At 38.5% G+C, this 21,864-nt stretch overlaps 2 protein-coding genes across 4 annotated transcripts in view; one reads left to right on the forward strand and one right to left on the reverse strand.

Moving 5' to 3' along the window:
- Positions 1 to 15,489, reverse strand: LOC115243886 (integrin beta-PS). 3 transcript variants are annotated; one of them, XM_029821193.1, is made up of 10 exons: positions 15,227 to 15,489; positions 8,067 to 8,247; positions 7,609 to 7,921; positions 7,295 to 7,523; positions 7,118 to 7,202; positions 6,310 to 6,957; positions 5,823 to 6,134; positions 5,285 to 5,485; positions 4,656 to 5,159; positions 1 to 4,447 (listed from the first exon to the last, which is right to left on the reverse strand). In XM_029821193.1, exons 1-10 carry the CDS (start codon positions 15,469 to 15,471, stop codon positions 4,382 to 4,384), a joined length of 2,784 nt encoding a protein of 927 aa, XP_029677053.1. In that variant the 5' UTR covers positions 15,472 to 15,489; the 3' UTR covers positions 1 to 4,381. The 3 variants fall into 3 exon arrangements, with proteins under 3 accessions (XP_029677053.1, XP_029677046.1, XP_029677038.1); XM_029821186.1 differs by lacking the exon at positions 15,227 to 15,489 and adding an exon at positions 8,793 to 8,957; XM_029821178.1 differs by lacking the exon at positions 15,227 to 15,489 and adding an exon at positions 8,552 to 8,764.
- Positions 9,358 to 21,864, forward strand: part of LOC115242055 (DNA ligase 3) — a 27,799-nt gene continuing 15,292 nt past the window's right edge. Inside the window, exons 1-2 of the mRNA XM_029818081.1 lie at positions 9,358 to 9,420; positions 20,446 to 20,796. Of these exons, the coding sequence (XP_029673941.1) occupies positions 20,460 to 20,796 (337 nt within the window). The 5' untranslated portion in view covers positions 9,358 to 9,420; positions 20,446 to 20,459. The remainder of the gene's footprint in view (positions 9,421 to 20,445; positions 20,797 to 21,864) is intronic.

Consider the following 21,864-nt stretch of genomic DNA (forward strand, 5'->3'; position numbering starts at 1 on the left):
TTTTTTTTTTTTTTTTTTTCCCCTAAATCGCGCACTTTTCGCAGAAAACTCGGCGACTCTATTCGAGAGAAAGGTCGAAGAGAGCCAAGTGCGCTTTGTGCGCCGTTCTACACGATCCGACGATGACGCGCGTGCGATAGAGACCGACTGACTCGTACCCACACACGTACACACATACACAAATATATGTATGTATGTAGGTGCGTCGCGTGCTCCTGCGTCAAATGTACCACTCTCGGTCTCTCCCTTACCCCCACCCTCACCTATCTCGCGCGCCGTGTGTATACAAACACGTGACGATTGCTACGCGCACGCGAGTCGCGCTTATCGCGACACACCGAGATGAGGTATGCACGAATGTACGAGACGTCGAGACGCAAAAAAGATCGCGAGATCTCCCTCCAGAGATTCTTTTTAATCAATGTATAATCTTATAAACAATTCACTTTTTTCTTTTCCTGCCTCATCGGAGGATCTCTCTTTCTCTCTCGAGAATTGTGTTTATTTATATATAAGCGCGATGCTTTTTCTTTTTTTTGTTTACCACGTTCTTTTAAGCGGCGTCTACAATAGAGATTTTAAGCCCTCAGCCTTAAGAAATTGACCAATCACAGTCAAATATGAAGAGAATACTCGACTGTCATTAGTCAATTTCTTAAGGCTTAGGGCTTAAAATCTTATTGTAGACGCCGCTTTATAGTATTGTGTCTATAGTTTGCAACGAGCTAAACAAGTTGAATACTTCTGAGGATTAGGAAAAAAGATTCCACGAAGGCCGCAAGATTATCTCCCCACGCGTCTCTCCGATAAACTATTTTTAATAAACCTCCGTAAGTAATATTATTTTTTTCACTTTACCTGTTTATATATATATATATTTATGTATGCTTTGCCGATTGATTGGGTTCTTGAGTATTATTGTTAATTAATTCCCAAGCTAAGCGATGCGTATTTTCCTTTAGTGCGTCGCAACGCGATGCAAATCCGCGCGTGTTTACGTACTCGAAGACGGAAAAAATATGCAAGGGCCATAAAACACCAAAGATAAATCGTTGGAAAATTTAACAGGGCAATTCCTTTGTTTCTCGAATCTTTTAATTAAAATCTTTTACGAGGAAAATACTCTTTTTTCTCGTCACTCGTTTTTACGTTATTCCGATTAGATTATCTCTCAATTTTTATTAACAATCCTCGACCTCTGCATGTGGTTTTCTTTTACTATAAACTTGTCGGTAAAAAATAGTTGATAAGCGTGTTTTGAAACATTGATAAACCAGTTTGTTGCTATCCGTTTTCCTTCTCGTTTCGAGCCGCAGCGCGTTCCAATTTTTAAACGACGAGCGAAGACTTTTTTTAGCGTGCTTTCAAAAAAGATTGCAGACGTCGTTTTGCGGAAAAAACAAGCGTTTCGACTCGTGTGACATTTTGGAGAAATCCTCGGGATATCACGTCGTTACAGCCCGATTTAACGAATTGTTCTTCATAGCAGAGAAAATAGTGATTGTTTTTAAATTTTCCTTTTCTTTGTTACAAAGATTTATATCGTGTATTGTCTTTTTCTCGAGACAGTTCTTCTAATTCTTTCCATTTTTCGTGTTTCAATATCTTTGGAAATTGTTCCTTTAGTTCCGATCATCACTGGCTTATTGTCCCTTAATCCTATGGCAATATTCATGTCCCTGCAGAATAGAATTCTCCATTAAAACGGCCCGTTATTTTTGACACTTCGTCTTCAAAATATATTTTACTATCACCTTTAAAACTTTCTCTTTTGTGCGCACAGCTTTTCATTTATACAATTTTTCGAAAACGCTTACAAAATCTTCCTCTCTCCCGCCTTCTTTTTCCATTAGCTCAATCGCATAAATAAATAAATATAAATGTACGCTCATTAGATGCCGAAACGATCTTTTCTTTGCTTGCGACCTATTGTTCGCATTAATAAATCATACGTACGTAGTATTTGCTACAGGAAATACAATAATAGATGAGTCACATGAAGAAAATTTAAACATCTCCCTCTTTGTTGTGAAGGCATATAGAGAGCATAATTTAGTCTCAGAATATTTTTAACGTTTCAATATTTTTCTCGTTCGTTTGACTCTAAATTTTCGAATTTCAAAACGATAATGACTTGCATGCTTAAGCTCGCCTTGATGTCAGTTGCACAATAATGAAAGAAATATTAATGACATCACCTCATAATTTAATTTTGAAAGAGAAAAAATTAAGAATGTTTTACGAAAATTGTCACAACATTATTTAATAAATCTGTAGAAAAAAAAAAAAGAAAACGCATGAGATAATCCAATGGAAGAATCCATATTTCTGTCTCTCTCTCTCTCTCTCTCTCTCGTCCCCCTCTCTCTAACTAATGCATCTATGCGACAACATGACACACGTAAACATATCATCGCGTGATACACGTCGGGACAATATTGTATGTCGTCAATCTTTTCGTGAAAACTCAATTTTCCTTACGCGTCCTCTTTTTCCCTTCCCTCTCCTCGAGTTTTACGAAATAATCTACGATCTGGGTGATACACAAGGTGTGAGAAGTAGCAACGCTTACTAACACATCGTTTTTATTAGTCCTCGCCTAGGGCTTATAATCTACATATAGCCTATCGAGTTTGCGAACAATCGCACGTGGAGTAATGTCGATTATAGTAATTAACTCACGTTAACTTATAGTCGAGCTAGTATAAAACAAAAGAACAGATAATGCGATTAATAATGACGCGGTTATAGCTGTTGTAAAATTGTCAAAAGAGATGAAATTGTTTGGAAACAAACGACACGATGGATCGAGATATCACGCTGTCGTTTAATCTCTCTTTTTACGGTACGATTACATCGTTGTACGTATATTTTTCGGAATCGATGTGCTTCGTGAGATTCACGAATCGAGAAGAGTGAAGTACATGATTCGCATATGATCGGACACACGACTTGTTTACTTTCAGAATTATTTATACTTTATATATTTCTGAATCCTCGTACTCGTATATTCTTGCGTTAGAAACAACCGATTATATAACACTCTTTTGGTTATATATAATATATATTTACGAAATAATATGCGAGACATAATCGTGTAGTTATCATTGTCGCGCCATCGTTAAAGTACAGAGTTAAAACTTATTTCTATATCCGGGTCGCGGGCAGTACTTTATACATTTATACAAATTTTCTATAAACACTTTCGAGTCTCTTTAGAGTCGCGTGAAAAGGAAATAAAAAAAAGAATGCGCTTTAGTCGATCAATAAAACGATTACAGGACAGAAGATTCGCAGATAAATGCATCTTCCAATTTTTTTCGCATGAAGTATATCCTCATGTGGATTGCACTAAAAAATATATAAAATCTTTGACAGTCATTCGTTTTCGTCCAGAAGAAAGGGCGGCGCATTTTTTCTATTTATACGTAAGAAATGTAACGTAATATGTGCGCGATGTATTTCAGGAATAGATCCAATATATATTTCGTATCGTTTTCGAGTTACACGACCGTACTAATAATTCTGGGTAAAATTTATTCTATAACCAGTTATAATATTTACAATTATTTTATATCTCACGTAAAATCTTGTTGACTAATGATCCAAATATACAGTGTCTTATGACTCACTCCAGTTTGCATTTTTTCAGAGAAAGTATAAGGTATCGAAATCTATTTGTAGTTTTCTAATCTTTATCTTTAAAGCACAACAGACAACAGAAACTCAATTCCAACAGAAATAACAAATGTGTGTTTAAAATGCGTATAAAAAAGATGCGACCATAACTAAGAAATGACATAGAATAAATCATACATCTATACGAATCTCCTCCCATTACTTATCTCCTTTGGATCCATTCCCAAACTATGTTACCACATATTAAGTTTACACTCTGTTCATCTGTATGTATAGTGTAAAAAATGCAAAGGTAACTGAGAGTCAATTGCAAGTACACCGTCGGTCGTGATATTAAAAGGCACTTGAATATTAAAATTAGCCTAACTAACCTGCTTTCCTTAAACCATGATCGCGATAAAATATAACATTATAATTTCGTAAACAAATGACGCGTATGCGCGCGTCCACAATGCAGTCTATGTTTTATATGGCAGTATTTTAAATCGTTTTTTACAAATATCTCAACAAAATAGAGTATATACTGTATTTAAATATTACTTCCTTTAAATAATTATGTAAACGCTAAAATACCTTAGATCTAGATCTTGTTATGCCGCAGAGTTACGCGTCTCTTTACGTAGCTACTCAAGATCTTGCTGAACTTGACACGAGACACCGAGCGCACAGTTGTTGTTCGCAAACTGTAAATCGCGTCGTATCGTTGCGAATCCTTCTTAAAAATATTGCGTTTCGAGGCGCATTATTTTCCGGCATAAGTCGGATTCTTGAACGTGGAAGTGGCTTGCTTATAGATCGGATTCTCTCCCTGCGAAAACAACAAGAGGGAAAAGGTTATTAAGATAATTAACGTACAATAAATCTGATGTCTGTTAAATAACGGACGTAATTTTTTGCCGAAACTATTTATATCTTTGTATTTAATACACTTGGGGCAATAAAAATTGGAAAAACCAAAATGTTTACTTTTTAAAATCTTGATCTAATTTTGATTCACGAGTAATACACAATCGTACCGTGTCCCACTTGGCCATCATCCTCTCCTTCTCGAAACGGGCAAACTCCCGTCTGTCGTGTATCGTTGTCAACAGTTTCCATAGCAGCAGCAGCGCCAGACCGACCAGGACCACCGCCGCGATCACGCCCAACACGATTCCAAGCATGTAGACCTGCGGTGGGCATTCGCGTTCTTTCTGAGCGCGAACCTGCAGGCAGTTGGTCTCGTTGTAGTAATACACGAAATTGTATTTGCAGTCGTCCTCGTCTGTGCCGAAGCACGGCACCTCGTCGTTGTCCACGTCAACGATCACCGTCTCCACGCTTTCGGGTACGAACTCCTTGCAGTTTTTCGCGCACTCCTCCGGATCGCTATAGTTTCCGGTACCATACATTTGACACTGCACGCACGGTTTCAGTTCCTCGCAGCGGCTCGGGCAAGTCGGGCACTTGTTGCAGTGCTTGCCAGAGTATCGAGTGTTGCCCTCTTCGTGACAGATGCACTCACCACAGATGCAGTCGCCCTAAAGGAAGAAACGAGAAAGAGGGGATGGATAGATTAGTGAATGATTCATTCAAATTCTTTGAGCTTCTATGAAAATTATTTTGGAAGAGAAAACAGAAATATATAATTTTCTTGTACACTCACATGACCCGAGCAGAGTACGCCATTCGTGGTTCCCGGCGCGATGCAGGAATCGTTGGAGGATCTACAATTACAAGACGGTCCGGTCCAGCCGGCGTTGCAGACGCACTGTCCGCATTCGCAAGTGCCGTGGTCCGAGCAGAGCTTACCCTGATCGCGGTCGCAGGAAAAGTTATCGCACTCGCAAAAATGTCCCGATATTACCTGTAAGAATATGAATTTGTTATCTCGCAAATGTTTTGTGAATAGATATCGTAAGAACAATTTTATTTCTATGCAATTCCTCTGTTCCATTTTACTTCAACTTTAATTTAATTTTATATTTTATATATTTATCCGTTTTTAATTTCATCGTATTTTCATCATTGAGGATAAATCGTATAATTTAAAATATTGAATATAAGATAAAAATTAATTGGAAAAATAAAAATAAATTATAATCTTTGGCACTGAACTAAGATAACCGTAAATACGCAGATGAAATAAGTAGAGGAAACATATTCGTAACAGAAATCGATACGTGAGAGAATTAAGGAAATACCTCCTTCGAATTTTCTCGTTCTTCGCATTCGCATTGACCGCAAGCGCACGTGCCGCGGCCGGAGCAGTCTACGAGGGAGGTGTTGTCGGGTCGGCACGATTGGAAATGCTTGTCGAAGCCAGTGAGTTCCTGATGCGGACTGCACTCGCATCGCTTACCGAAGAATCCGTCGTAGCACTCGCAAACGCCGCACTTGAGCGTGCCCACGCCGTTGCACTCGGGCGATTTCTCCTCGTACATGTGGCCTTCGCGCTCGCACTCGCAGTCACACAACATCTCCAGATTTACCGTGAGAGTCTCGTTTATACCAACCTGGAGAAAAGAAGCGCGTAAGTTACAATAAAACCAAATAAAATATAAGAATGAAATAAATAAATATATGTATGTATGGTATAACAGATACAAATTAAAAAATAAAAATATTTGGTGTACATAGATTCCAGTCGATCAATCTCATCTCGCACAATGAGTTAATGCGTGAGCTTACCGGATAAATGTCAAACTTTTGCTTCCATTCCGATCTGTTGGCCGGACAACTGGTGACTTCGATCTCCGCGATAAACTCCACCTTTGTGCCGACTTTTAGTCCGTCGCATTTCGACGTCTCGATCGCCGGCCCAGTACCCAAGCAGCTCGAGAAGTATTTCACCTTGACCGCGCTGCTGGCCGTGTCCTTCATCTCCACTGAGCTCGAGATAGCGTCGTACTGCTCGCGGATCAGTTCCACGACATTACTGGAATCGTCGGACAACTTGCCGGCGAAGGAACCCTCAACGTGCTTCGTAAGTCTTTTGTAAACGTTGATCTGCTCCTCGGTGACCGCCCATATGATATTTATGGCGTTTCGTTTCACTTTCAGATTGATTTGCGAAATGCTCGGATAATCCTGCAGGGACGAGTGGGTGTACGTGCCTCTCGTGTCCAAGTGGCACATGCCATCGTTCGGCTTGATGATACCACCCAGCTTACCGTCGCCTGCATAATGAAAACCGGCATCGGTCGAGAATACCAGTAACCGACGCGCCTTTTCGCGCCAGCCTATTTGATTACGACAAACTATCGCTTGCATGATCGCATCGAAGCCGCCCTCCGGCGCGTCAAGATTGCCGGACACAGACGCGTTACGCACCAATCCCTGTAAATAAAAATATCTATCTAAAAAAAAAACCGTTAGAAAGATGACAGAACAGAATCTTTAATTATCTTTGATCTAGAATTGAAATTTAGATTTGTCATAGTTTTAAAATTAATTACAGATTTAGCTAATATATGTATATTTATAGTTATTTCTGTACCGCAAACTTGCTTGTGTCCTGAGAGAGTCTCATGATGTTCTTGTATCCATAAGGCGCCGCGCAACCGTCGCACGGTTCGATAAGACTGAAATCAAAGATAAGCCGAATATTGACACATGTACGCACACATTACAGTGGCAACAAGATGTGCTTTCGTCGGCTTATCTCGCAACTTACGATTTTGGCACGGTATTGACGTATGGCATTACGACTTTGTCGACAAAGCTACCGAAACCCAAACGGAAATTGCTTGTAATCTTGCTCATGCTCTCGACCAACAATTGGCCCAAATCGGACAGTTTCTTCTTGTCGTCCTCCATGGACTTGCTCAGGTCCATAAGATAGTAGAGGTCCACGGGATAATCTTCCGCTTGGGAATAAGCGAACGACATTCTATAAGCTTCATCTGAAACGAATTTACATTATACAAATAACATAAAAATTGACAATTATACTTTTAACTTAATTTTTTTAACATGGTAATAACTTACTTATTCTAAGTTTCAGATCGACCTCTTGTGGCCACATTTGCACGGCCTCCTGTCTTCTACTTCCGCCACTGCTCGAACTCTCCTTATGAAAATGCGAAGAGGATGAGCCGGAAGATGAGAAATTGGAGTATGAGCCTTCGATGCTGCCATATCCTCCTCCTGCGCCGCCGCCAGCGGCGAAACCGCCCTTGGTCAAGTTACGGTGTCGCAGCATGCTGAAGACATTATCAGGATTCCATGTGTACTTGGGAGGACACGTTGCGAATATCTTGGTATTGATATTTGGAAGGAAACACCTCTTCTCGGAGAATTTCTGCAAATTTGATTCAGAAATATCAAATAAATGGCAATTGTCAAGAGAAATGTCCAATTTTTTTATCAGTGCGAGAGCTTAATCAGTGTTAAGCTTTATAGAGGAAACAAAAGAGAATGTTGGATCAAACTTAATATGGACTTACCGGTGCTGCGCACCAAGCACAGTGTGGAGTCTGTATGCACTCATGGCATGTCTGTTTACTGATACAAGGATTCATGCCAGTCAATCTTTCCGGAGGAGGATAATTGGCCCGAGCGAACGAAACTAACAGGCCCACCACTAATATTCCTAGCACAACGAGCCATCTTGAGCTGCCAAACATTCTGCAATATTACAAATAGACTGATAAATCTCTCGATTCAACGGACAAATATTCTTATATATATAGACACACAGATAAATAACTAAAAAATATTCTTGTCTCCAGAAGTGACTTAAGAGACCAGGATTAGAAATTAATATTGTGTACATAGAGTTAACGATGCAGATACCAAAATATGGAAAAATGATTAACAAGATGACAGAATTAGAAGAGAGAGAAGAGGAGAAGCCTGGACACATGAAGAAAAGTTTTTAGCGGATTGACGGAACGGAGTAGCGCACCAGGAATTATACATGTATACGTACGATCTCGCTCCCATTTTTTGAAGGGGAAAGAAAAAAGGAGTCGCGAATCGAGATGATACAGACAAGCGAGACGATGGACACACGCAGTCGCGCACCTCCCGCGGCTTATTCATACGGCGGCGATGCCGTCATCTTTATATTTGCCGAGCAACATCACTCCCTCGCGTATGACTAAAGCAGCGGAGGTCGATAAGCAGGAGATATACATATATGCATTTCTTGGCGCGAGAAGCGGGCTTACTTAATCGCGCGAGAGACGATGCGTCGTCCTTCTCCGTTTCCCCGTATTACGTTTTACAGCGCATCACAAATGTTGTTTAGAGAGTCGATGCAAGATGCAAGTCGATGTGTCTCTCCCTTCGTCGCTCAGGATCACCATAAATGGCAATCCATCAAACGAATCGTTCCGGAGGGAGTGCTCTCATCTCGCCACTCGCCGCGTTCGCCTCCTTCGCGCAACGAGTGCTGGAAAAGTATTCGACCAATCGGGGCGAAGATTGCTCGATCCCGATTGGTGGACAAAACGCGCGCCTCTCTACGCGGATTGGCGCGTACGGTTTGGTTTCGCAAATGTCACCGGCGAGACGAAAAGTGACTAAAATCTTTGCGCTCGCGCGTTGGCAGCCTTGCGGATTCCTTGATTTTGAAATATAACAGAAAGTGGCCGCGCTAAATTGTTTCACTCGACGAAAGTTTGCATTGTGACGAACTATCGGAAATCTCAGTGTGCATTTTCGCGTCGTTATGGATCGTATTCTCCTTGTCGTCGCCAGTACCTGTAATTTTTGCGCCGTTCGTCCTCTGGAAATTCTCCGGCTAATGTTTTGAGACGATGATGATGGCATCGTTCGATGACTGCGACGAGCGAGGTAAGCGTTTCGTTCTTCGTTCATTTGGAATTACACATTTCGAATAGACGAAATATATTTGAAAAAATATAGTTTCACATTAATATTCAATATGATATAGAAATATATATATATTAATAATAATAACACACATTTCAAAAATAATATATTATTTATTTTAAATTGATACTAAATTTGTGAAATATCGTGCAAAACATTGCAAGCATGAAAAATACATTTTGAGAAGGATCCATCAAGCGCACTTTCTTTTTTAAAGCTCGCAAATTTTTCTCTTTATTTCTATTTTATTTTATCATAAAAAGCTATATGAAAAGAGAAAATTATATATAAGATTTGCGCTAGATGGCATCGGGGAGCAATGCTGCCACTACAGAAAAGTAAATTGTCATTGCGTGATCGATAATATCAAATTTGTCGTGTGTGTAAAAATATATACAAAATATGCCGTATTTATAATTTTGATTAAACCGCGGGTACGAACTTGTCGTTTTATCACGAGAAGACGCAGGAATCATTCTTTTTCAGTGAGTATTTAACCCTTTGTCATGGAAAGATTCTTATAATAAATCACGTATTATTTGACGAGAAGCGTCGTTGCACGTGAGTACTTTGGACAAGGAGGTTATTTTTCGCGGCTAGGGAGAAATGTTGCCTTTAGGTTTAGTATTTTAGTTTCTTTATCGACAGTTTTATACCTCAACCAGACGACGAAACTTCTTTTATAATTCATTTACAAAAGATTGTTCTAGTATATTATTTTATATTATATATTTTGCATGTCATTTTTTATGTTTCTCTCTCTTTCTCTCTTTTTTTCTTTTTCGTTCTATATAATAAGTATAGTATTATTAGTTATTTTATATAATAAATAAGTGAAAATCTCACTGCAAAATTCTTTATTCAAATTTAATGAAAAGTATACTATATTCTTAGTAAGATAATATTTAAAATAACAATTATTATATTTTATTTTTATATCAATATTAATTGTATTATTTTTTGAAAAATTCATAGATCGAAAAACGAAAACGAAACGTTTTTGTCGATAAAATAGGTATTTTTATTTACCGACATCACTCGTTCTTTGAATATACGCTTTTCGATTATTCATATAGATGGCGCGAGAATGAAATTTTTGTTACTGCATCATTTCTTGTTTGTCTTTTCATAGTTTACGCGCCATTTCTCTGAGTAAGTTACCGTTTTCGCGAACGCTACTTTTATGCGTCATTATCGAAAAGTTTTCGACAGTTTTCTCGTTCGAAAGATGTTGAAAGAAACTGCGCAGATCTATCGATTCTCAAGAGAACTGATTTTCATCGTGTGTACGTAAGTTTACATAATTTTGAGCGCCAAATTTTTAGTATTTCGTCGCGCGAGAAATTCAAGAAAATGCGCCAAGTGAGCGAACTTTCCTTCACCGAAATATATTATTCCCCGCATCTAAAATAAATATATATCTTCCAGGGAAAGAAATAATTCATTATATCCTACGTATACATTTCGGGATGAAGAAATAAAGCACGCCGGGAGATTCTGATGATATAATTTTTATTATTATTAGCATTATTATATTTATATATATATACCATAGTTTGCGCGAAGTACATACATTCGTCGGTACATTCGCGCGTCCTAAGAGAGCGAATTCTTTTTCCTTCTCATTCGATTTTCGAGTCTCTATAAAGGAATCGCGAATTCGAAGAAATATATATATATATATATACGGATCGACGCGACACGCGCAGTTCGATACGTTTCGATACTTTCGTTTCGCAAGGAACAGAAAGGATAACATTGTCGCGCGAGAGGGATAATACACGCAACGCGTGAAAAGAGCTAGAGTTAAATAAGCGCTAAATAAATAAAAAAAAAAAAAAAAAAAAGAAACGCGACTTTTCTCTTCGAAGAGGAAAGAGACGGACTCGCCTGGTTCGGTGATTCATAAATAACGAAGGAACGCGGGCGCCTTCCTCGACCCCGATCGTTGTGCGTCTATTCTCGTGAAAAATATCATACGCACTCCTCTTTCAGGTGTAACTACCTAGGTAAGGAGCTAATAGTAAATTACTAGCATAAACTGTAAATTAATAAAATTATTTTGCGACGAGGAAGAAATCGGCGCAAGCGTTCTTTCGGCTTAAATCTACTAAGAAATAATAACATTAATATAATAGTTGTAATAAATATATATTATTAGAGATATGAGACCCCGTGTATCGCGATAGCTTTGTAAGTTTGATCGAACTTTTAGTCGCCTACGATTTTTCCCGGATCTCGTATTACCGTAAAAATGTCGCCCTACTCTCTTAAATCGAATCAATGTATTATCATTGAAAAGCAAAAAATTTCAAGTCTCGATTATAAATATATCACTGTAAATCAGTGAAATTTCAAAACATTTTAAAATCTTGTATTATATCATATATGAGATAAATTTATAATAATATATTTTGTTTAAAAATATCTGAGTTTTCGTTCCTAAAAGTCTCGTTCATTTTTTGTTTATCACATCTTAAGAGTAAAACAGTGTAATATGTACATAATTTTGAATTTTTTAATACTAGTTATACGTGTTTTATTCGAGATATATATATATATGTGTGTGTTTGTATGTATGTGTGTGGGAGCTTCTCTCGAGAAATCCAAAATAAATAAGAGAAAATTTTAAAAACTACATTTTGCAAATATGTACAATTATTATTGATTTTTCAATGAAATCTTACCGCCTAAATTTTTGTCAGTCGAACATGAGACGGAAGAGCAAAGAATAAATGTTTTCACTGAAATATTCACTGATCTTTGGTAAATCATTGCTTTAATCGGTGACATTTTCATTGACTCAGTTTAAGAGAGCACACTTAGATACGCTACTTATCTCGTGAGAAAATCTTCGCGTAGCGCGTCACCTCCGTGCAAAATAAAATTTCTTTTTGCATCGCGAGCGTAACCGCCGTGCGATGCGAGCAAGGAGAACTTTTTTTTTTCAGTAATCTGTCTCTTCTTTTTTATTTTCGCGTCTTCCTCTTTCTTTAGTTTTCTCATAAATATTTTTGTTTACAACAATATAAATACCATTATCAGACCAATAATTGCTAAATTGACCAGTTATTTAATTGACACCATTTATTTAAAAATGGTCCGTGTAAGTTTAGAAAATAAAGGGGAAAATAATTTTATATTCAATTACTCGTTTCGCCATCGACGAGATATTATTAAATAAATTTCGGTAAATTGAAATCTGCCAATCATACAATAAATATATGTTCGTAAGTTACTGAAATCCTTAGAAACTTCTCTATCCGAAATAACTATATAATTGAACTATATGCTCGATCTATCCGGTCTCGATCTGGCTTAGATTAAAATTAGCGACGATCGGAATTTTTGAAGACTGTACACCATTCTCTTTGCCGAAACTCGAAAATGCAAATTTTATTTAGCGAAAATAGTTTAGGGGATCTTATAAGCTTAAGATTATTCAAGACCCGTCAATATCTAATCGATAAGGACACAAGCCATTTATTTTTGACATAATTGTATTTATTTTCAGAAGCCTTAAATTTTTTCAAATATTTTCGTATGTACAATTATATATAGACTATTATCTGATCAAAAATGACAATTGCAACTAATTATCCAATTATTTAATTTACTTGCCATCGACGTAATTTTACAAAGAAAAAAAAAAGAAAGTAACTTTAAGTGTATATGTGAAATTCTTTCTTTCTCATTTTTACATTTTTAATATCCAATTACAATCTTATTTTTAATATAATTGTAATCTTGTCAGAATTTTTCAGCTCCACGTAAATCTTTGCAATGTTTCTACAATATGCTCAATATTTGCTAGAATATAATTGAAATGCTTTGTATTATGTGTAAATATTCATAATCGACTTCACGCATTTATTTCGAAATTAATTGTTTTGCGATGTAAATTATATACTATATAGTTGAACAAACTTTTTACCAATTTTTTTTTTTCTTTTAAATCAAGCATCGCTTCTGTTTTGCTTTCATTTAACAGTACCTCGTCGATGGTTTCGCTCGATATTCCGATAAATTCGATAGACAGCCGTTGCCGGAGCTCGCGTAACTCTCGTCCGAACCAATCGGACGATATATACATAAAGAGGACGGTCTTGATATTTCCAATATATATATATATATATATATATATTTTTTTTTTACATACGCAGTCGCGTTATTTCGCCTTTCGGTACTTTGCTGTAAACGGACTTGATGATGATCGACGTTCGTTAATGGAAGCGCCCGTCGAACGTTATTTCGTGCCGTTTGCGATTCGCGACATTTTACGTCACGTTATAAAATTCACGTGCGCAAAAAGATTCATTGTGGCGCGTGTGTGACATGTAATACTGGTAATCACTGTTTCAAAGGTATAGCAAGGAGGAGCGATGATGATCCTCATGCATTTTTTCGACATAATATTTTTGTCTCCCCTGTTTATTTGTATATTCATCAATTTTCCATCGGAAACGTCGAATCGTATTATTCGTTCGTCCTGGATTTATATCGCAGTATCCCGATAGATACAATATATCGAGACGTTGAGATTTTTTATGAAAAATATCTTACTCGTCCCTTGCTTGAATTTGAAACGATATTTGAACATCGCGACACGATGCGTCGTGAATAGATACAGCTGAGACCGCTCGTCCTTGCTATCTTCCTCCCTTTTAATTTTCAATTGACCGTGGCAAGCTGTGTTTTATTGATCTTTTACTTAATGTTTCTTTAAAGAAGCACAATGAGGTCCCCTTGGCTCCTCGCCGCGCTCGCCGGCCGTTTCGAACATCTCGCGACTGCCTCTTTACGCCATGCCATTTACGGGAACTTATTTCGATTGCCTCTTACGTCCCATGTTGCAGATCTTGAAGTGGCACAGGGACATGTCTGAAACACGAATCGCGTGCGTTATTCGCTGTCACGGTTAACTTAAACGCGTTATTCTCTCGCATCTTGCGAGCATCTCTCACGGATGCTTCGTACAATTAAATCGCAAATCTTTCCAAACTCGTTCGAGGAATTAATCGGGAACGGAGACGCACAGTGCGTCACGAGCCAATTGCTCCAATCAATTGTCATCGATGACGATCGCCTTCGATCCCTCGCATGCGTCGCGGATTCGTAAACGCGTGTCCGAGAAAAGTTATTTGTAAGATTAGTAAATATAATCGAGAGAGGAGCGCCTTTTCTCTCCCGAAATGACCCGAGATATTGAAGAAAAAAGACTCCTCGTCCCCTTCCGCGCGAGGAAGCTAAGGAGGATTCTGCGCGGGATTGCGGGATTTCCCGAAATGGCGTGTGGCATAATTTTCTCGATCCTCCGGGATCCAGTTAACTAAACCCAGTAAGAGAACGCGGCTGGTTTTTTTATTTTAACGACCGGATTCCACGCGGCGTCGGAAATCCGTGGAATATCATTCCGAGATCATCTCGAATGTTCCAGACATATATCTCGAGTATACAACATGCTACGTGAATATTAAAAGCTCTCATGTCAGCAGAGGATTTTTTTAGCCGCTCGTTAAGTAACTTTAACGCGCACCAAAATATTTACGATCGTCGTAATCTTTTTTTCTATTTTCTTTGCCTTAATTAAAATATTACCGTTGCACATTTTGCACTCGTCTATAAAACTCGCAAATTTTCATATATTATGCGAAAAGAATTATTAAAAATAAATCTTATTTTATTTTCTCTTTATTAAATTTTTTAGCGAGATGTCTCGAGATACAAGATTTCTCGATCTCTCTTATCTTGTATGTAAAAAATATACTCACAACTAACTGCATTCGGGCCGTGTCGTTTGCCCGGATGTTGCTCGTGATGGACCATGGCGGCGGGTATTGGCAGCGCTTCCGGTTCCGATTCTTCGACAGAGTAATCCGGTCGCGCCTCGTTCGCGCGTTCCCGCGCCTTCGCCTCCAGCATCGCCTGGATCTCGATCTGCTCGTCGGTGATCTCGCGCTCGTCGGTGATCTCGCGCTCAATCTGCTCGTCCACGCGATGCTTCTGCTCCATCAGCTGCTTCAGGCGGTTCAACTATGCTTTTCTACCTTTTTTTCATCAGCAACTTTAACAAGACAGCGCGTTAATAGTCGGCAAAAAAGAATATATATATTTTTTTTTTTTTTCTAAAGAGCATAGCGCACACACACACACACACACACACATATTTAAATTATATTGTACTTACGAGACTCTCGGTGTCGTCTGCATAATTTTCGCCGTAGAGAAAGCCCGATGGGAGCGGTTCCGGTTGCGGGAATGCGAGAACTCTGTCGCTGCTACTTATGGCACAGGACAGGACGAATGCCGCCAGCAGGCAGAAGCTTGTCCTAGCGGCTCGTCGACTAGTTCTTTTCGTCATTCCCTCGTATCTCGTGCTCTCTACGAAAAGGCAGAAAAGAGATCTTTGCATTAATACACGCAACGCGACGCATAATTATTTAGGGATTAAAATGAAAAGAGAACTCTCTTCGATTGAATCAGTGAAAATATCACTGATTAAAGCAGTGACAAGATTTCAGTGAAAACACTCGCACTTTGCTCCTCCGTCTTTCACCGATTACGCTAGTAAAATTTCATTGAAACATCGGTCTCTGTCGCTGATTCTTCTCAGTGAAATCAGTGAAATTTTACCTTTTTAGCGTTATACCTATAATTGAAATCACACTGCTATCAGTGATTCCATTTAGGAGAGAGTAATGTTTTTTATTTATTTAGTTTTATTATGACAAAGATGTACATTCGGCAGAACTTGCAGTTGTTGGAGATCATTTGATATGGTCTTTCGTCGCTATTAAAAATATGAAAATATATTTCAGGGACAAGACATTCCACTTTCCTCTCGCGATCTCCGTCGTGTGAACATATCGTGTATAATTGATCCTTTTTTTTTTTTTTTTTCCTTTACTTTGCGAGTCGAGATGAGAGCCGCGAATCACAAAAGGCGAGAACGAGCGTGATTCGCGATTCGTGCGATGCCGGTCTCCGGGGGTCATCATGGATTATCCTTTCGCCGATAGGATGTTATCTGTATAGCGAACGTGCGGTGCGTGTTACGCGATAAGGAATAAAATCGAGCAATGAGAAAAGAGGGATCCGACGAAGATGTGGCGGACGAAATTGCGCGATATCGCGTCACGTCTATGATGATAATAGTAATAATAGCGATAACAAACGCGTGATGAAACATTGCGCGTCACATATGTATAATAATATTAATGACAATAGCAGAAGGAATTTCACGCGACGGTGTTCTCTCCGCCTTAACGAACGGCCGTTTAACGATTTATAGATTCTAATCGACCTCGTCATTAATTCCAATGTGAGCCCGTCGAAGAACACCGCGACGTTTGCTCGTCCGTCGCAAACAAAACGATTAGAAATCAATTCGCTCGCATTCAGATGCACAAGCCCGCCGTTCAAAGACTAGGCATTCGGAAAAAATAATCGGTAATTTCAAAAAAAATTTTTTCTATTCGATTACAGACGAAGAGAGAGAGAGAGAGAGAGAGAGAGAGAGAGAGAGAAAAGGAGGAAAATGTTGTATTCTCTATTTTTTTCGAGAATTATGTAATAATCAAATTTTTTCATTTTTTCTGACAGTTCGCGAATGATTCCTCCAAGATCGCAATTCGCTCGCATTCAGATGCACAAGCCCGCCGTTCAAAGACTAGGCATTCGGGAAAAATAATCGGTAATTTCAAAAAAATTTTTTTATATTCGATTACAGACGAAGAGAGAGAGAGAGAAAAGGAGGAAAATGTTGTATTCTCTATTTTTTTCGAGAATTATGTAATAATCAAATTTTTTCGGATATTGTGACAGTTCGCGAATGATTCCTCCAAGATCGCCTGGGTTTAACTTACGTTGGTCGAAAATCCTCTCGCGAAAATCGCGCTCTATTATGTCGATGGGACGACGCGCGGTGACGGAATGAACCACGGAAGGGCTGTTGCACCCTCTATTATACCCGCGCGTCGAATAACCCCCTTCACCTACCCCCGTATCCGCCACCATCCTCGAGAAACACACCTACTCACCTGTAGTAGGTGCGACACGAGGAGGAGAAGAAGGGTTGCGTTTCATCCCCTACCCTTTTCTGTCATCCTTTATGAAAACGTAATGAAACGCGCGATGCCTACCTTATTGTAAACCGTCACGTTCCGTGTTTTAGTCGCATCGCATCATTAAAGTTACCGCCATTTCGACGCGGAATCCGAAAAGAATTGATCGAACGCGCGAAAGACGAGAGATTCTTACACTTCGAGTCAAGAAATTTTATATTCTTTCTATTATCGAGTCGGATAATAATATTTTTCAATTTTTCCTCTTTTAAATTGAATTATACATTTTACGTATTTTATTATGTACATCGAAGAGAGATTTGATATAAATTGACTCTCAATTTATTGAACGGAAATAATCATGCGAGTCATTCTCTCCTACCCTTCCCCTCCCCTACTTCCTCTTAAGATTTCTTTTCTCTCCTCCGGAATTTTATTTCTTTATTAATGGCATTTTTTAATAAATATAATCATTGAATGATGCCGATTATTTCGATTATCATATACATATGTAGTATCCTGTTGTGTGTTTGTTTCATTTTATCATAAATGTCTCTTCTACCTTTATTAATCACGATCGATTTTTTTTTTAAACGAAGGAAAATGTCTTGAACTTAGAGATATGAAGGAATTTATACATTGAATGTTATTTTCCGGGCATGTACTACATATATGTATATTATTTGATAAAACGAAAATCAAACAACAATCAATTTGATAAAACGAAAAGTAAACAACAATCAATTGAAATTTTTTTTTTGTATCGATATATCGATGCTCATATTCTTTCTGCTATCGAATCGCGTTGTCTGCTCTGTTTTCCCTCGCGTGTTTTTATTCATAAATATCAAATCTGCGTACACGATACGTTCTCATTATTTCGTATGGATGGAAAACTTTTCCATCCGTAAATACTGCGTATATATTTCGCGTACGCGATACGTCCTTATTATTCAAGCCGGATCGTTTTCCAAATCAAACGCGCGTCTATGGAATTTTTGTCGCAACTCAATTGCGTACCAATTACATTACAATGACGAGGAAAATGACGCGCGTTATAAGGCCGCTGATAGTCTCTCACGCGTAATGAAAACAAACCAGCACATCGATGCAAATACCTACGTACGCGTGCGTGTTTTGAGCTTCGAACATTCAACGTGCACATGCATTCTTCGCCGGATATTCCATTGGAAAATTTAGGAATTACTCGGCGCGTTAATCGCGGGATCGCGATTCATGATGTCGATCGCATGCGCGCGTAAAAAAGAACGCACTCGAATCGTATATACTGTAACGCAAGAGATGAGCGAATATTTAAAATTAGATTAGAGCAATGTTCTCTCGATTCTCGCGAACCAATGGCGAGGCGACGATAAGGCAGCTTCTTATCGCGGCTTTGCGAGGACGGGATGCGGAGGACGGGGAAAGAGAATTATCGAGATTCGGTGGAGATTTTTTCTCCGTCACTCCCCCTTCCTCCCTCCGAAATTGTTACTTTTGTAAGTCGCAATTTCAAGTATATGCAATATGGTAGATCGGAGTACGATCGAAAAGGATACGATTCTTCGCGCAAAAATAAATCGAGCAGTTTTTCTTCGCGCGAGGCTTTGTTCTCGAAAAAATTAAAGGAACGATGAGTGAAAAGGGACATTTTTCTATCTAAAGTAAACTATACGTGTAATTTTATGTTTTCTGAATCGCTGAATACGATAGTAACATTTTTATTCCTTTAATGTGATGAAAAAAGTAATCAAAATTTGTCTCATATTGTCTCTATTCTTGATCTCGATCGAGACTCTTTTCCATCGATATCCATCGACGAATAACGATGTAACGAGATCATCCCATTCGATCCCAATTCTCGTCAACAAGAGAGAAATAGGGAGAGACAGAGAGAGAGAGAGAGAGAGAAAGGAATGCTATTTAAAGCGTTTCTAAGGATTGATAGTGTTTCGAGGATTATTGTAAACTCGGGTCTGAGAGCTTAATGAGAGCTTAATAAGAGCTTATTGTACATATATTCATTACTGTACACGATCTTGATATTGCAGTAAATTGCGTCATGCAGCTATTCCACATTTCGTTTAGATCGACATCGACATCTTCGACGCAAAAGCTCTCCAAACTCGTTTATCCAGACAAGAGACCATAGATTAGAATCGCATACTTTTTTATATTATTTTTATTTTTTAAATACCTCTATTCTCATACTCTGTTTTCACGTACTAACTCTGGCAAGTGACTGAAGAAACTTTTTATTCTCTTTCATGTGTACCTGTTTTTTCTCTCCCCTATTTTCTTCTAAATACGTTACGCTAAAAGAATCTTTTGAAAAAAATCAAAAAGGAGCTAGGGATCCTGAGAGACTAATCTCATCGGCGTAAGTGTTACGTCATTGGGTTTCGAAGGCAGTAACTAACGTCTTGTCTACGAGCTTGATTAGCGGATATCCATGCGTGTCTCGGAAATCCTGCGCCATACGTTTGTCTGTTTAAAGTAAATTACCCAACATCCGTGACGCGCGTGTACGTTTGCGAGCGGATAATGTAGCAATTTACGCAACTAGCGGGAGGCTACACACCGGCTTTCTCCGCTCCGCTCCTTTATGAAGGAGCTACTCGATTGTACGTTAATACAAATCTCGATTACCCACGTTAAGGCGTAGCGCGATTGTACTCGCGAATCCTTGATTCCCCAGTTATGAGCGTTCAAACGCTTAGAAGAAAGGGTAGGAGGGAGGGAAGAATTAAAGGGAGAGGTGCGTCAAGATCCGCTTAGAATGTTTGCGATATGTTTGATGTATGAATATGATTTATATACACATATAATAATTCAAGGCGTCTCTTAATTAACATTTGCTCCGATGACTTTATATGAAAAAAATAAATAAATAAATGAAATTATTTTTTTTCTGTTCCCTCAGACAGGTGAGTCGTCATGTCGAGCGACATTGAGGAGGAAGAGCAGCAGCAGGGGGAAGAAAAACCGTTTGCCGTGGAACGTGCGAAGTCCAGACGCGCAAAATGCAAGAGATGCAAGTGCGTCATCGAGAAGGGCGAGATACGGATCGGCAAGTACGTGACGAGCTTCTTCGCGGATGGAAAATTGATGCCGGCCTGGCACCATGTCACCTGTTTGTTCGAAGCGTTCGCTAAACAGCGCGCGACAACCAAGAGAATCGATGATCCCGCGGAGGATGTGAAGGGTTGGGAGCAGTTATCCGACGACGATAGAAAGCTCATCCTGGACAAGCTGGAGGAATTCGAGAAATCTTGCGAGTATCGTGTATATTTAATTTCTTCTCCGTGAAAGAGATATTTCCCTTTTTTACGCCTTCGCGCGCGACTTATTCGCGTCGACTCAGTAGCGGATCTACGTTTTTGTGTTCTATCGAAAATTTTTTATAATTTTCTCGATCTTTAAAACGATTTTTCTCGAAAAAATTCCTTAACGATTTCACTTATTTATCTGTATTATATAACTTTTATTCGCGGCACAATATTAACATAAAGTTTTAAATTAATATTATTGATATATAAATTTTTGGAATAAAAAAGAGACTGAAATTGATACCGTTCGATATTTTAGGGGAAGAAAAACAAATTTTAAATTATACAAATAAAACATCTCTATCATCAAAAGGATGTTCTTTTCAGGACACTCTGTACATCTGTATGCTGATGCCCTGATGCTTATTAAGCTTTATTAGCTTACCGATAGATCCGCCACTGCGTCTGGCAATTCACCAGAGCCAATTAACATTTGCATTTAATCCAATGTACTTTTCTTCACATTATCTCGAAGCGCGGTAGTCGATTCGTGTGTTACACGGAGAAATAATTCAAAGGCTTTCCAGCTTTTCTCTTCGCGAGAGAAACTTCCGCTACTTCTAATAGATTTCCTCCCTTATGAGCGGAAAGCTCGTAGCTTTACAACGGAAAGTTCCAAAAGAGCTTGATGCTTATAAGAGAGAGATTGAGAGTTCTCTCTGGGGGTGGAAAAGTTTATCGATATTGGGGAAAGATTGCAATGTGTTATATCGCGTGTGCTATTTTTTTTCCTCATAATTTTCTCGTCTTCCGTAATTAAAATTTGTTCACGTAGGAGGTTAACGATGTATGAATAGATAGACGAGGAAAACAAGATTTTATTGAAAGATTATTATATTTTTATCAGCTTCTCTCTTATTACGATTAACATAATTTTAGTAATAAATAATCCGCCAAATTTTTCACTTCAAAATACAGTTAACAATTTTTCCAGAACAAATTTTACCATATATAAAATAAAAATAAAAATAACTTTTAATATAACTTTTAATTATAAAAAATTTTATATACAT

This window comes from Formica exsecta, unplaced genomic scaffold (genome assembly GCF_003651465.1).
Source record: "Formica exsecta isolate Colony F162 unplaced genomic scaffold, ASM365146v1 scaffold120, whole genome shotgun sequence".
Taxonomy (NCBI): Eukaryota; Metazoa; Arthropoda; class Insecta; order Hymenoptera; family Formicidae; genus Formica; species Formica exsecta.